Below are 13968 nucleotides of genomic sequence, written 5' to 3'. Positions count from 1 at the left end.
ATTGGACAGGACATTCTGGGTTTCCCAAAGCTGATATTGCCTAAAGGGCCATATTCAGAATTCCTGACCTGTGTGAGCACTTCCAGGTTCCAGAACTTTGCCAGAAGTGCCCTCAGTAGTACCTGAAATAAGAAAGGTGGTCAGTTGATCAACCTGTTGCTTCTCATGAAATGGGCATGGGCTCTTAAAGGAAAGATAATAACTTTGTTTCTTCAATATACCAGTACATTTATTTCTCTGGGCTTTCTAGTTTTAAGAGTTTATCCATATATTGCTCGTGGAACATATAATTCCCTCAACGAGTTTACACTGAAAGTCCTCCACCACTGAGATCCCTTTTTAGGATTTAGTTACAGGGAGATAGATTCAGGCCAAGTCACCTCTATAACTGCAAGGGAATGGGCCCCATGCTAGCCTGATGAAGAGGCCTTTGACACAGGGAACAAGACACAAGGAGGGAACATTGAAGTGTTGGAACCCTATCTATGGATGTTAAATATTGAACATCTGCTAAACATTTGTAATATGCCAAATGTTGAAAAGCCAAAGAATTTTGCTGTATTTCAAGTGAGACATGGGAAGTTATTACAAAGTACACTTAGTTCCTTAACGGAGCTCACCTGTGATTATTTCCCCATTTGTTTTTCCATTTTCTCCTACAGAAGTTGTAGCTTCTGCAAATGAGAGAAGAGGAATAACAATGAGGACAAAGATTTGAAGAATCTGAGAAGAGTATGGTAGGATCACCCAGGCAGACAACTCACTGAGGAGCCCTTCCAAAGCAGTGGTTCCTCCTAGCCTGGTGCTTTACCTGAGTTGGAGCTCCCAGGGGCAACTGTTGTACCAGAGGGAACTGCAACTGTGCCTAGGTGGGAAAAAAGAAAAAGATCAACATGGGAACAATTTTGTGATCCCTGGAAGAATGTCGGTAACAAGTCTATCTGTGACTTTGAAACAGCAAAAGATACTTTCTGAACCTATAACTGACAGAAATATAGACGTGTTGCATGTCTACCATTTGCCTTTGTGAAGCCAAGTTTAACACCATGGCCAATATACCTGCCAATCTTTGCCAAGATTAAAGGTCATATCAAAGCTTTTTCCATATTTACCTGTTTTACTTCCTGGTGCTCCAGTAGTGACGCCTAATGAAAAAGAAGGGAGAAGAGAAGGAGGAGGAGGAAGATAAGAGGAGTAGGAAGAGGAGACGGAAGAGAAAGAAGAAAAGGACGAGGCAGAAGAGGAAAAAAAGAAGCCGGGGGAGAAGAAGCAAGAGGAGGAAGCAGAGGAGAGGAGGAGAAAGACGAGAAGGAAGAGGAGAAAAAGGATGAAGAAGAGAGAGAAAAAGAAGAAGAAAGAGGATTAGGTAGAGAAGGAGGAGAAGAAAGGAACAGGAGAAAAGGAAGACAGAGGAACAGGAAGACAAGAAAAAGGAGGAGGAGGCAGAGAAGGAAGAAGAAGAAAGATTTAGAATTTTTTCTTTGAACTAAAATGTGACATCTGAATGATTTCTCTGCTGAATAGAAATCAGTACTGTAATGTAACACAGACTAAGCTCTTTTCACAGGAAGAACCATTTCAGAGCCAGAGCTATTTTATCTGCTTTCTCAAGAGGCCTAGAACCCAAGGGTTAGTCCCTGAGAAGGGAAAGCCATTAGGAACTTTGGGGCCAAGTGGTTTCAAATCCGAATCCAAAAAGTATTGCTGGTTTCCCTGAAATACTATAGTCCCCAAAGGATATAAAAACTGCATTCCACATGAAAGGGATTTTTGCTTTATCTTTGCACATTTTACATAATGTAATATTTCAAAATAAAAGGCTTGTTTTCCCTAAGAAATCCATGAACTTGGAATCAAACTATAACAATAAATAATGAAAATACCCAAATCTTCACCTGATTTTATTCCTGCTCCGGTGGTACCACTTCCTCCTAGGGAAGCTGTGGTCTCTTAAAGATGGAGAGAAAACCAAAATTAATTGAGTATGAAGGAAGATGGGTGAGTTAAGCTGATGAGACTACGTGAGACAAATACAATTCAAAATGTCTTATCATCTACCACTAAGTCAGAAAAGAAGCCCTTTTCCATGTAAAAGTGTTTATCTTCAAGACACAAGTTTAATTGTCCATTTTTAACTCATGGATCTTCTTTGGACCTTAGGTAGTTGCAATGGTAATAAGGTATATAAAGGCCATATACGATATGTATATAGCAAGGAAATCATAAATGATCAATACGCTCATTACTATTAACATCATTATTTATTGCTTTAAGAATTAGACTTTTCATGAGAAAAAATTCTGCCACTGACTACCAGTGTGTAATAATTCCAGTGTGGGATTAGAAATAGGAATCAGTATCGCAATTCTTTACCCATAATGAGAAAGAAAATGGCCTAGGATGGGATAAGAAAACTATGCGTTTCCTCAATGTGTCAACAAGCTCTGTTCAGAGGTTTCTAGAAGCAGGAGTTAATCTGTGTATGTTTTCTACATATCATTTATATCTCATGGAATATTTAATGAATAAAATGTCAATAACTCAATCACTTAATTTAAATATCAATGAGAGGAAGAAAAACATTTATCTTCAATCTCCTAACTGAATCTCAGTGCCTTGGCTCCATGGTGAAGTCTCCTTGAAGCAGAAGAAAAGAAGGTTAAAAAGTTGAATGTCTGGCCTTTAGTTATTAGGTAAAATCCTGCCTATGTGATAATCTTTCTTCAGAATATGCTCTTCACAGAGAGTACAAACAGTAGATGCAATTCAGGCAACGTGGTCCATGGGAGGCAGGTAGTGGTTCATCAGTGCTTACCTGAGGTGGGGCCAGCCCCTGTTATTCCACTTGCTCCAGAAGAAGTTGTGGCCACTGAGAGAGGAAGAACATAAATAGAAAAGATTTAGGGGACTTAAAATGGAAAGGTAGTTATTCTGCATAAAAGCACCAAAAGGAAAGGCATATTATCATAGCAAGTACCCATGAAAGGATTCCCCACCACACTGTGGACTCACCTGTGCTGAAACTTCCAGGGGCAACTGTTGTGGCAAGAGATACCCCAGAGGTGCCTGAAACACAAAGAGACTGAGGTGATCATGGTGCATGAGTAAGTCAAATGAAGAACCGAATCTAAAAGGAATATGCTCTATGTATGTATATATTTATTTATTTATATGCCACCACAGAAATCTCTCTCTGAGCACGAGGCAAATGGTGAACTACATGTATTTGCCTGCTTTCAACAATTCAAACCAAAGCACATAGAAAATGTTCCCAACTTCAGGCACACCTGGAAATTTGATAAAACAAAACTAGATGCATTTCCCCAATGCTCACCTGCTTGTTTCCCTGAGGCGGAAGTGATGCCTGCTGTGAGGGAGAAAGAGGAGGGAAAAAATGGCTTAAATGTATTAAAACTTGAGACATAAGAAAAAACATACTGAGTCAGCATTTTTATTCACATATACACTTGTAAATGCATGCGTCCTGGGTCCATGGGACTCTTTACTGTTTCACATACACACACGGAAAACTTTCTGAATTCCTGCTAAACTGCTAGCAATAGTTGTAACACAAATGGAGAAATTCCATCCCATCCTCAGAAATGGAACAGTAATGCTCCATTTTAAAATTAGTAGATTTTTAAAAAATGTATCTCCACCAGCAAATCTATTTTGAATCACTTGCAATGTCCTAAATAAAATAAACACAAACTCTCTCAAGAAAAGCTTGAGACACCTCATAATTATGATGCCATAATTATAATTATGATGCCAGATCATGGGTTGCTTCTTCTCACCAGTTTTGAATCCAGTTCCAGAAGTACCTGTCCCTTCTGTGGAAGTGGTGGCCTCTGACGGAAGAAAGAGGAGAATGAAAAAGGCTGGGAATTTAGAATACTGAAAGAAGATATCAGGATATTACTGTATCATAGAAGTCATAAAAGAAATATGACATCTGACATTAAATAAGAATTTACTTCTTGTTAAGCTACCTGTGTTAAAACTTCCAGATATAATTGTCATTCCAGACAATTCTCCAGTGGTACCTAAAATGTCAAAAAAAAAAAAAAGGGGGGGGGGGGGCGGGGGTAAGGAAATAAAGGAATAGAGCATTTTGTCTCCAGTTAAGCTTGAACCATCAACGTAGCCCTAAAGCACTGGAAGCCCTCTCCTGTAGACAGCATTTCTATAGAGAATGGAAAATGATCACCTTCCTAGCACTTGATTTTCCAGGCCCACACGATGGATAGGTTGCTGCTGGGATACACTTTTACTAAGGCAAGCGGGGGATAGGGCTTTAAATCACCCTGACCTGTTTTCTTTCCAGGAACATATCCCTCTGGTGTGACAGAGGTACCTACAGGAGATATAATTCATTGTTTATATTTATAAGTAGGACTGTGTGATACAACTTGGGGCATTTTAATAATCAGTTGTCTTCCTGAAGCTTTCTAGTGAGGGGAGAGAGGAAATCAACATCATGTGTAAGTATATGAGAAAAATGATAAAAAGTATCAAGCTGTGAGTGGAAAGGCTGGGTAAGGGGAATAGGAAGTCCTGGAAGGTTGGAATATATGAAATATTTTCTAATATGTTTAATTAGAAAAAAATAATGTCTCCATCAACTAGAATAGTGCAGACAGCTTGGCTGACAATTCAAGTCATGAAATTTACAAGTCCAATAACTAACCAAGGTTGATATGACACAATATGGCTGAGGAGAAAATGCAAGCCCTTCCTTCAAATGCCTTCATATTATTTGTTCCCTGTACCCACCCCGACAGAGAGATGATGAGAGCCCCAGTTCTGGGCCTGCCGGGCTCACCTCTGGCTAATCCTGCTCGGGTGACCCCGCTACCTCCTGAGAAAGTTGTGGCCTCTGAGAGAGAAAGGAATTGGAGGTATGAAGACTGCACAGGACATTCTGGGGTCTCATAAGCTGTACTGGCCAAGGGGCCATGTTCTGAAGCTGCCTGACCTGTGTGGACACTTCCATCTTTCAGAGTTCTGCCAGAAATGCCCTCAGTAGTAGCCCAGAAAGGAAAGGATCATGGGCAGATGGTCAATTTGTTGCGCCTTATGATATAAGCTTAGGCTCTTAAAGAAAAAAAAAACTTTTTTCTTCAACACAACAGAAAATATATTTCTCTGCTGTTTCTGTTTTAAGGGTCAATCCATATATTATTCATATAAACTATAATTCCCTCAGCAAGTTTACAGAGAAAGTCCTCTACCACCAAGTTCCATTTTTTAGGGTTTAGATCGAGAAAGATAGATTTGAGCCCAAGTCACACATATAGCTGTCAGGGAATGGGCCCTATGATATCCTGATAAAGGGACTTTAGAGCCAAGGCACAAGAAACAAGGAGAAAATGTTGAAGTGTCTGACCTATATTTATTAATGTTAAATTTTGAACATCTAAATTTTTGCCTAATATGCCAAATATGGAAAATTCAAAAAATTTTGTCATATTTCAAGCAAGACATGGGAAATTATAACAAAGTACACTTCGTTCCTTAACAGAACTCACCTGTGATTATTTCAGCTCTTGTTATTCCACTTTCTCCCACAGAAGTTGTGGCCTCTGCAAAACAGGGAAAAAGAACAGCAGTGAGGGCAAAGACTAGAAGAATCTGAGAACAGTATGGTAGGATCACCCAGGCAGACACCTCATTGAGGAGCCCTTTCCAAGCAGTGGTTCCTCCCAGCCTGGTGCTTTACCTGAGTTGGAGCTCCCAGGGGTGACTGTTATACCAGAGGACACTCCAGCTGTGCCTAGGTAGAAAAAAAAGAGAAAGATGAACATGGGAACTCTTTCATGACACTTGGAAAAATGTGGCCAACAGTATGTCTACTTGTGACTTTGAAGCAAGAAAGCACACTTCCTGAAATTATAACTGACATGAGGACTAACAGGTTTCAGGTTTATTGTGCGCCTTTGAAAAGCCAAGGGTGATGCAGTGGCTAATATTCCTGCCCTGATTATTATTACCAAGATTTGGTCAAAGTTGAAGGTCATATAAAACACTTTCCCCAAGTTTACCTCGCCTACGTTCTGGTGCTGTAGTGGTGGTTCTTAATAAAAAGCATAAGAGAGAAGGAGAAAAAAGAGGAGGAGAAAACAAGAAAGAGCAAGAAGGAAGAAAGATAATTTTGACTTTTTATCTCTAAACTAAAATATGACATCTTAGTGATTTCTACACTGTAGAAATCAGTATACTAATGTTGTAGAGACTATACCCTTTTCAAAGGGAAAACCTTTTCAAAACCAGAGCTATTATTGCAAGTCTCCTCTCCGGCGACCTAGAACCCTGATGTTAGTCTCTCAGAAGGGAAAGACTTTAGAAATTTTAGTCTCAAGAGTTTACAAATCCAAATCAAAGAGCAAACTCTGCTCTCTTGAAATATTACAGCCTCAAAGGAAATTTAAACCCACACTCCACATTAAAAAGATTCTCTGCATTATCTGTAATTTAAATTTATTTTCAAATTAAAAGCTCATTTAAAAAGTTTTCTCTAAGAAATCTATCAAAGTACAACAATAAATATAAATACCCCAGAGTCTTTACCTGATTTTATTTCTGCTCCAGTGGTGCTACTTCCTCCTAGGGAAGTTGTGGTCTCTAGAAGATGAAAAGAAACCAAAATTAATTGAGTATTAAGAAAGAGGGATGAGCTAAGCTGGCGTCATTACATGAGATAACCTCAATTCAAAATGTCTTGACACTTTCTATTAAGTCAGAAAAGAAGGCCTTCCGAATTTAGAAGTAATGAAAACTATAAATATACAAGTTTAATTGAGAAAATGTGAAAATACATCATTTATAAATTTATTTGACTAATTGAACCTTGGATATTTTTTCATTGGAATAAGATATGTAAACCCGTAATTAAAAAAACAGATACAGTGTGGAACTCATAAATGATTGACATGCTTATTACTATTATCATCATTATTTATTGCTTTAAGTATTAGATTTTCATGTGTAAGAATTTTTCCAGTGGTTACCACATTGGAACCTGGAATTATAGAGGTATAGGAATCATTATTTTTACTCTTTGCACATAATGAAAAGAAAATGGCCTTTGATGGAGAGAGGTGAATCTGTATTGTCTTAATGTGTCAAAAAGCATTTTTTCAGAGGTTTCTAGAACCCGAAGTTAATCTATATTTTTTCATGTACTATTCCTATAGATTATTTAGTGAGAAAAATTTTAATAACTACTATTTTCTGTACATATCACTGAGGGAAAGAAAGACCTTTCTCTCCAATCACACAACTGATGCTCAGTGCCTTAGCTCCATGGTGAAGTCTCCTTGAAGCAGAGGAAAGGAAGACAAAGGCATTTGAGTGTCCAACTTTTACATATTAGGTAAAATCTTGCCTATTTGTAAATTTTTTTTTAAATGCGCTACACGGGAAGTACAAACGGTAGATGTGATCAAGGCAAAGTGACCTACTGGGAAGGAAGTAGTGGATTGTCAGTTCTTACTTGTAGCTGTAACCCCAGTCATTCCACTTGCTCCAGGAGAAGTTGTGGCTGCTGGGAGAAGGAGGACACAAATGGAAAAGATTCAGGGGGCATGGAATGCAATGGTGGAGCTCCTGCATAGAAGCACCAAAAGGAAAGACATGTTACTGTAGCAAGCACCCCTGAAAGGATTCCCCACCACACAGTGGACTCACCTGTGCTGAAACTTCCACGGGCAACTGTTGTGGCAGGGGCTACCGCTGAGATACCTGAAACATAAAGAGACTGAGGTGGTCACAGTGAATGAGTAAGTCAAATGAGGACCTGAATCTAAAAGGGATAAGCTGTATTTCTGTATTTAATTGCCATAACAGAATCCTCTTTCTCTGAGCAGGAGGCAGGTGGAAAACTTGGTGTATCTGCCTGCTTTCAGCAATTCATAACAAAAGAAGATACAATGTTTCCAAGAACAAGCACAACTGAAAAGGTGATAAAAGTGAAACTAGGTGCATTTTCCCAATGCTCAGCTGACTGCTTCCCTGTTGCTGCAGTGATGCCTGCTGTGAGATAGAAAGAGGAGGAAAAATAGTTTAAATGTATTGAAGCTACACAGGTAGGAGAAAATACTGAGTCAGCATTTTTGTTCAAATATACATGTTAAATGTATGTGTCCTGGTTCCATAGAGGTCTTTTCTGTTTCACACACATGCACTGAAAACTTTCTGAATTCCACCTAAACTACTAGCAGGAGTCGTAACATAAATGGAGAAATGCATCATATCCTCAGAAATGAAACAGTAATGATCCATTTTAGAATTAGTGGATTTTCAAAAAAAAATACCTCCACCAGCAAATCTATTTTGAATCACCTGCAGTGTCCCTAAATAATACAAACACAAACTCTCTCAAGAAAAGAGACCTAATATTTGGGAGACCTAATATTTATGACGTCAAATCTTGGGATGTTTCTTCTCACCAGTTTTGAATCCAGTTCCAGAAGTACCAGTCTCTTCTGTGGAAGTGGTGGCCTCTGATGGAAGAAAGAGGAGAATGAAAAAGACTGGGAATTTAGAATACTGGAAGAAGATATTGGGATATTACTTTATCAGGGAAGGCTTTAAAAAATCATGACATCTGACATTAAAATAAGAGGCATTTCTTGTTAAGTTACCTGTGTTAGGACTTCCAGATATAAAGGTCATTCCAGACAATTCTCCAGTGGTAACTAAAATGAAAAAAAAAAAAAAAAGGAAAGGAAATAAAGGAATAGAGCAGTTTGTCTCCAATTAAGCTTGGAAGCATCAGTGTAGCACTAAAACCCTCTCCTGTGAACACTCGATTTCTATAGAGAAAGGAAAACGAACAACTTCCTAGCACTTCATTTTCCAGGCCAACATGGGATGGATGTGTTGCTGCTGGGATTCCCTTTCACTATGAGGCAAGAGAAAAATAGGGCTTAAATCAACCTGACCTGTTTCCCTTCTAGGAATATATCCCCCTGGTGTGACAGAGGTGCATACAGGATGAAAAAAATCATTGTTTTATATTTATAAGCAGGACTGTGTGATACAACTTGAGGAATTTTAATAATCAGTTGTCTTCATGGAGCTTTTTAGTGTGAGGAGAGAGAGGAAATCAACATCATGTGTAAGTATATGAGAAAAATGATTTAAAAAGTATCAAGATGTGAGTGGAAAGGCAACCTGGGTAAGGGAATAGGAAGTCCTGAAAGGCTAAACTATATGAAATGTTTTTAAATATCTTTTATGAGAAAAAATAATGTCTCCATAAGCTAGAATAGTGCACACAGCCTGGCTGACTATCCAAGGTCATGAAATTCAAAAGCAGAATAACTGACCAGGTTGACAGGACACCATATGACCCAGAATAAAATGCAGGCCCCTACTTCAAATGCCTTCACTATTTGTTCTCTGTAGCTACCAGCTAGAGACAGGATGAGACCCTCAGGCCTAAGCCTGACAAGCTCCCCTCCTGTTGGTCCTGCTCGGGTGGTTCCACTTCCTCCTGGGAAAGTTGTGGCCTCTGAGAGAGAAAGGAATTAGAGGTATGAAGACTGCACTGGACATTCTAGGGCCCCATAACCTGTATTTCCCAAAGGCCCACGTTCAGAATTCCTGACCTGTGGGGGCACTTTTAGCCTCCAGAGTTCTGCCAGAGATGCCCTCAGTAGTACCTGAAAAAAGAAAGGATTGAGGTCAGTTGGTCAGTTTATTGCTCCTCATGATATGGGCAGAGGCTCTTAATGAAAAAAAAATTCTTTTCTTTAATAAAACAGAAAATTTATTACTCTGGAGTTTCTATTTTTAAGAGTTGATCCATGCATTGTCCATAGAACATATAATTCCCTCAGCAAGTTTACAGAGAAAGTCCTCTGCCACTGAGTTTTTATTTTTAGAATTTCGGTCCAGAAAGATAGATTTGGGCCAGTCACCTATATAACCATCAGGGAATAGGCCCCATGATGCCCGGATGAAGGGTTCTGAGACCCAAGGCAAAAGATATAAGGGGAAAATGGTGAAGTATCTGAACTATATTTATTGATATTAAATATTGAATATCTGCTAAATTTTTGCCTAATATGCCAACTATAGAGAATTTAAAAACTTTTGCCATATTTCTATTGAGACATGGGAAATTATAACAAAGTAAACTTAGTTCCTTAGCAGAGCTCACCTGTGATGATTTCAGCTCCTGTTTTTCCACTTTCTCCTACAGAAGTTGTGGCCTCTGCAAAACAGGGACAAAGAACAGCAGTGAGGGCAAAGATTAGAAGCATCTGAAAAAACATGGTAGGATCACCCAGGCAGACACCTCATTGAGGAGCCCTTTCCAAGCAGTGGTTCCTCCCAATCTGGTGCTTTACCTGAGTTGGAGCTCCCAGGGGAGACTGTTGTAGCAGAGAGCACTCCAGCTGTGCCTAGGTAGGAAAGAAAAGAGAAAGATCTACATGGGAACTCTTTTGTGACCCTTAGAAACATGTGGCCAACAGTAGGTCTATTTGTGACTTTGAAGCAAGAAAAAACACTTCCTGGACTTATAACTGACATAAGGACAACCATGTTTCAGATTTAGTGTGTTTCTTTACAAGGCCAAGGTTAATGCAGTAAGCAATATCCCTGCCTTCATCATAATGATTATTATGATGCCAGTGTTGGAGGTCTTATGAAAGGCTTTCCCCAAGTTTACCTGTCCTACTTCCTGGTGCTCCAGTGGTGGCTCCACATGAAAAGAGATTAGGAGAAGAAGAGGAGAAGGAAAGAAGAGGAAAGAAGAAAGAAAATCTTAAATTTTCATCTATGAACAGGACATTAATGTTTTACAGACTATGCTCTTTTCAAAGGGAAAACCACTTCAAAGCCAGAGCTATTATTGCATCCCTCCTCTCCAGCAACCTAGAACTCTGAGGTTAGTCTCCTGAAGGGAAAGACTTTAGGAACTTTGGGCTCAAGAGTTTACAAATTCAAATCCAAGAAGAAACTCTGTTTCCTTGGAATATTATAGCCTCAAAGGAAATTTAAAACCACACTCCATACTAAAGGGATTCTCCACATTATCTGTGATAGTTTTCTGCAATTTCAATTTATTTCCAAATTAAAAACTCATTAAAAAATTTCCTCTATGAAATTTATCAAAATACAACAATAAAAATAAATACCTCAAAGTCTTTACCTGATTTTATTTCTGCTCCAGGGGTGTCACTTCCTCCTAGGGAAGTTGTGGTCTCTTGAAGAAAACCAAAATTAATTGAGTATTAAGAAAGAGGGATGAGCTAAGCTGATGTCATTATATGAGATAACCTCAATTCAAAATGTCTGGACACTTTCTATTAAGTCAGAAAAGAAGGCCTTCTGACTTTAAAAGTAATGAAAAACATAAATATATAAGTTTAATTGTTAAAACCAAGAGATACATCACTTGTAAATTTATCTTCTTAATTGGACCTTAGGTATTTCTTAATTGGAATAAGATATGTAAACCTCTAATTAAAAAAGTAGATATAGTAAGGAACTCATAAATGATCAATGTGCTTATTACTATAATCATCATTATTTATTGCTTTAAGTATTAGACTTTTCATGTGTAAAAGTTTTGCCAGTGGCTACCACATTGGAACTCAGAGTGATAGGACTCAATATTTTTATTCTTTACACATAATGAAAAGAAAACGACCTCTGATGGGCTCAGGGAACTCTGTTTTGTTAATGTGTCAGCAAGCTCTTTCAGAGGTTTCTAGACCAGGAGTTAATCTTTATGTTTTGCACGCACAATTTCTGTAGAATATTTAATGAGAAAAATGTTAGTGGCTATTATTTCCTTTATATATCACCGAGGGAAAGAAAGACCTTTCTCTCCAATCACACAACCGATGCTCAGTGCCTTAGCTCCATGGTGAAGTCTCCTTGAAGCAGAGGAAAGGAAGACAAAGGCATTTGAGTGTCTGACATTTACGTATTGGTAAAATCTTGCCTATTTGGAATTGTGTTTTTTTCCCAACAAAAATGCTCTTCACAGGAAGTACAAATGGTAGATGTGATTGAGGCAATGTGACCTACTGGGAAGGAGGTAGTGGATTGTCAGTTCTTACTTGCAGTTGTAACGCCAGTCACTCCTGTTGCTTCAGGAGAAGGTATCACTGCTTGGAGAAGAAAGACACAAATGGAAAAGATTCAGGGGGCATGGAATGCAATGGTGGAGCTCCTGCATAGAAGCACCAAAAGGAAAGACATGTTACTGTAGCAAAGCACCCATCAAAGGATTCCCCACCACACGGTAGACTCACCTGTGCTGAAACTTCCAGGGGCAACTGTTGTGGCAGGGGCTACCGCTGAGATGCCTGAAACACAAAGAAACTGAGGTGATCACAGTGAATGAGTAAGTCAAATGAGGACCCAAATCTAAAAGGGATATGCTGTGTTTCTGTATGCATTTGCCATAACAGAAATCTCTTTCTCTGAGCACAAGGAAGGTGGAAAAATTGATGTATTTACTGCTTTCAACAGTTCATAATAAAGGAGATAGAGAGACAGTGTTTCAAGTACAAACACAACTGAAAATTTGACAGATGAGAAACTAGATGCATTTTCCCAATGCTCACCTGCTTGCTTCCCTGTTGCTGCAGTGATGCCTGCTGCGAGATAGAAAGAGGAGGGAAGAAAGGTTTAAATGTGTTGAAACTTCAGATATAGGAGAAAATGTTGGACAAGCCAATTGTTAGCTACACAATTATGGATGCATGCTCCCTGTTTCCATGAGGCTCTTTTCTACTTCATGCACATTCACACAGAAAACTTTCTGGTTTCCAGCTCAAATGCTGGTGAGAGTTGTAACTCCATAGAAAAATCCCATCCTGTCATCCGATTTGATGAAGGGAGGCTCAATTCTAGGGCTGGTAGTTTTTCCAAAGAAATTAACAAATAAATAACAGCAATCTTATTTTGAATTACTTGCAATGTCTCTAAACAAAACACAACTCTCTCAAGGAAAGCTTGAGAGTACTAATCCTTATGAGGCCAAAGTATGGGCTGTTTATTGTCACCAGTTTTAAGTTCAGTTCCACTAGTGCCACTCCCTACAATGGAAGTTGTGGCTTCTGAGGGGAAGAGTAGAAGAGTGAAGTCTGGGAATTTGGAATACTGGAGGGGATTTGGGGGTGTTATTTTATCATAGCCGTCCTAAAAGAGATACTGTGACATGTGACGTTAAATAAGAGGCATTTCCTTCTTGTTAAACTACCTGTGGTGGAACTTTCAGATATAATGGTTGTTCCAGATAATTTTCCAGTGGTACCTAAAATGCAAAAAAGGAAAATGGAACTATAGAGTATTATCTCCCCAACTAAGCTTGGAAGCATCAATGTGGCCCTAAAGCACTGGAAGCCCATTCCTGAGTATACTGTTTCTATAGAATAAAAATGAACAGCTGCTTAGCACTGGGCTTTCCAGGCCAACATGGGATAGATGTGTGGCTACTGGGTTTCCCTTTTACTACAAGGCAAGAGGAGAATAGTCCTTTAAATCTGTTTGCCTTCCAGAGACATAGCCCCCTGCTGTGACAGAAGTGCCTACAGGAGAAACAAAGCATGGTTTTATCTTTATAAGTAGAACTCTTTCATACAACTTGAGGGCATTTTAATAATCACTTGACTTTATGAAGCTTTCTAGTGAGGGGATACAGAAAATAAGCATCATGTATAATTAAAGTAGAAAAATGTCAAGCTGAATAAAAAGGAATGAGATCATGTCCTTTGCAGGGACATGGATGGAGCGGGAGGCCATCATCCTCAGCAAACTATCACAGGAACAGAAAACCAAACACTGCTTCTTCTCACTCTTAAGTAGGGGGTTGAGCAATGAGATCGCATGGACACAGGGAAGGGAACATCACATGCCAAGGCAAATTAAAGGATGGGTCAATAGGTGCAGCAAACCACCATGGCACACGTATCCGTATGTAACAAACCTGCACATATCCCA

At 39.0% G+C, this 13968-nt stretch overlaps 1 protein-coding gene across 1 annotated transcript in view; it reads right to left on the bottom strand.

Moving 5' to 3' along the window:
- The window catches only part of MUC19 (mucin 19, oligomeric), a 236587-nt gene that overhangs the window by 47028 nt on the left and 175591 nt on the right, over nucleotides 1-13968 (bottom strand). The window contains 25 exon segments of the mRNA XM_073021301.1: nucleotides 69-122; nucleotides 621-674; nucleotides 812-859; nucleotides 1896-1949; nucleotides 2816-2869; nucleotides 3013-3066; nucleotides 3335-3367; nucleotides 3798-3851; nucleotides 3993-4046; nucleotides 4826-4879; nucleotides 5532-5585; nucleotides 5723-5770; nucleotides 6045-6084; nucleotides 6575-6624; nucleotides 7496-7546; nucleotides 7690-7743; nucleotides 8451-8504; nucleotides 10169-10222; nucleotides 10359-10412; nucleotides 10682-10711; nucleotides 11165-11218; nucleotides 12081-12131; nucleotides 12276-12329; nucleotides 12591-12623; nucleotides 13229-13282. Coding sequence (XP_072877402.1) covers nucleotides 69-122; nucleotides 621-674; nucleotides 812-859; nucleotides 1896-1949; nucleotides 2816-2869; nucleotides 3013-3066; nucleotides 3335-3367; nucleotides 3798-3851; nucleotides 3993-4046; nucleotides 4826-4879; nucleotides 5532-5585; nucleotides 5723-5770; nucleotides 6045-6084; nucleotides 6575-6624; nucleotides 7496-7546; nucleotides 7690-7743; nucleotides 8451-8504; nucleotides 10169-10222; nucleotides 10359-10412; nucleotides 10682-10711; nucleotides 11165-11218; nucleotides 12081-12131; nucleotides 12276-12329; nucleotides 12591-12623; nucleotides 13229-13282 — 1248 coding nt within the window.

This window comes from Chlorocebus sabaeus, chromosome 11 (genome assembly GCF_047675955.1).
Source record: "Chlorocebus sabaeus isolate Y175 chromosome 11, mChlSab1.0.hap1, whole genome shotgun sequence".
In the NCBI taxonomy this organism is placed as follows: domain Eukaryota; kingdom Metazoa; phylum Chordata; class Mammalia; order Primates; family Cercopithecidae; genus Chlorocebus; species Chlorocebus sabaeus.
Note: the sequence above shows the minus strand (reverse complement) of the source record. Positions and strands in the feature narration are given on the sequence as shown.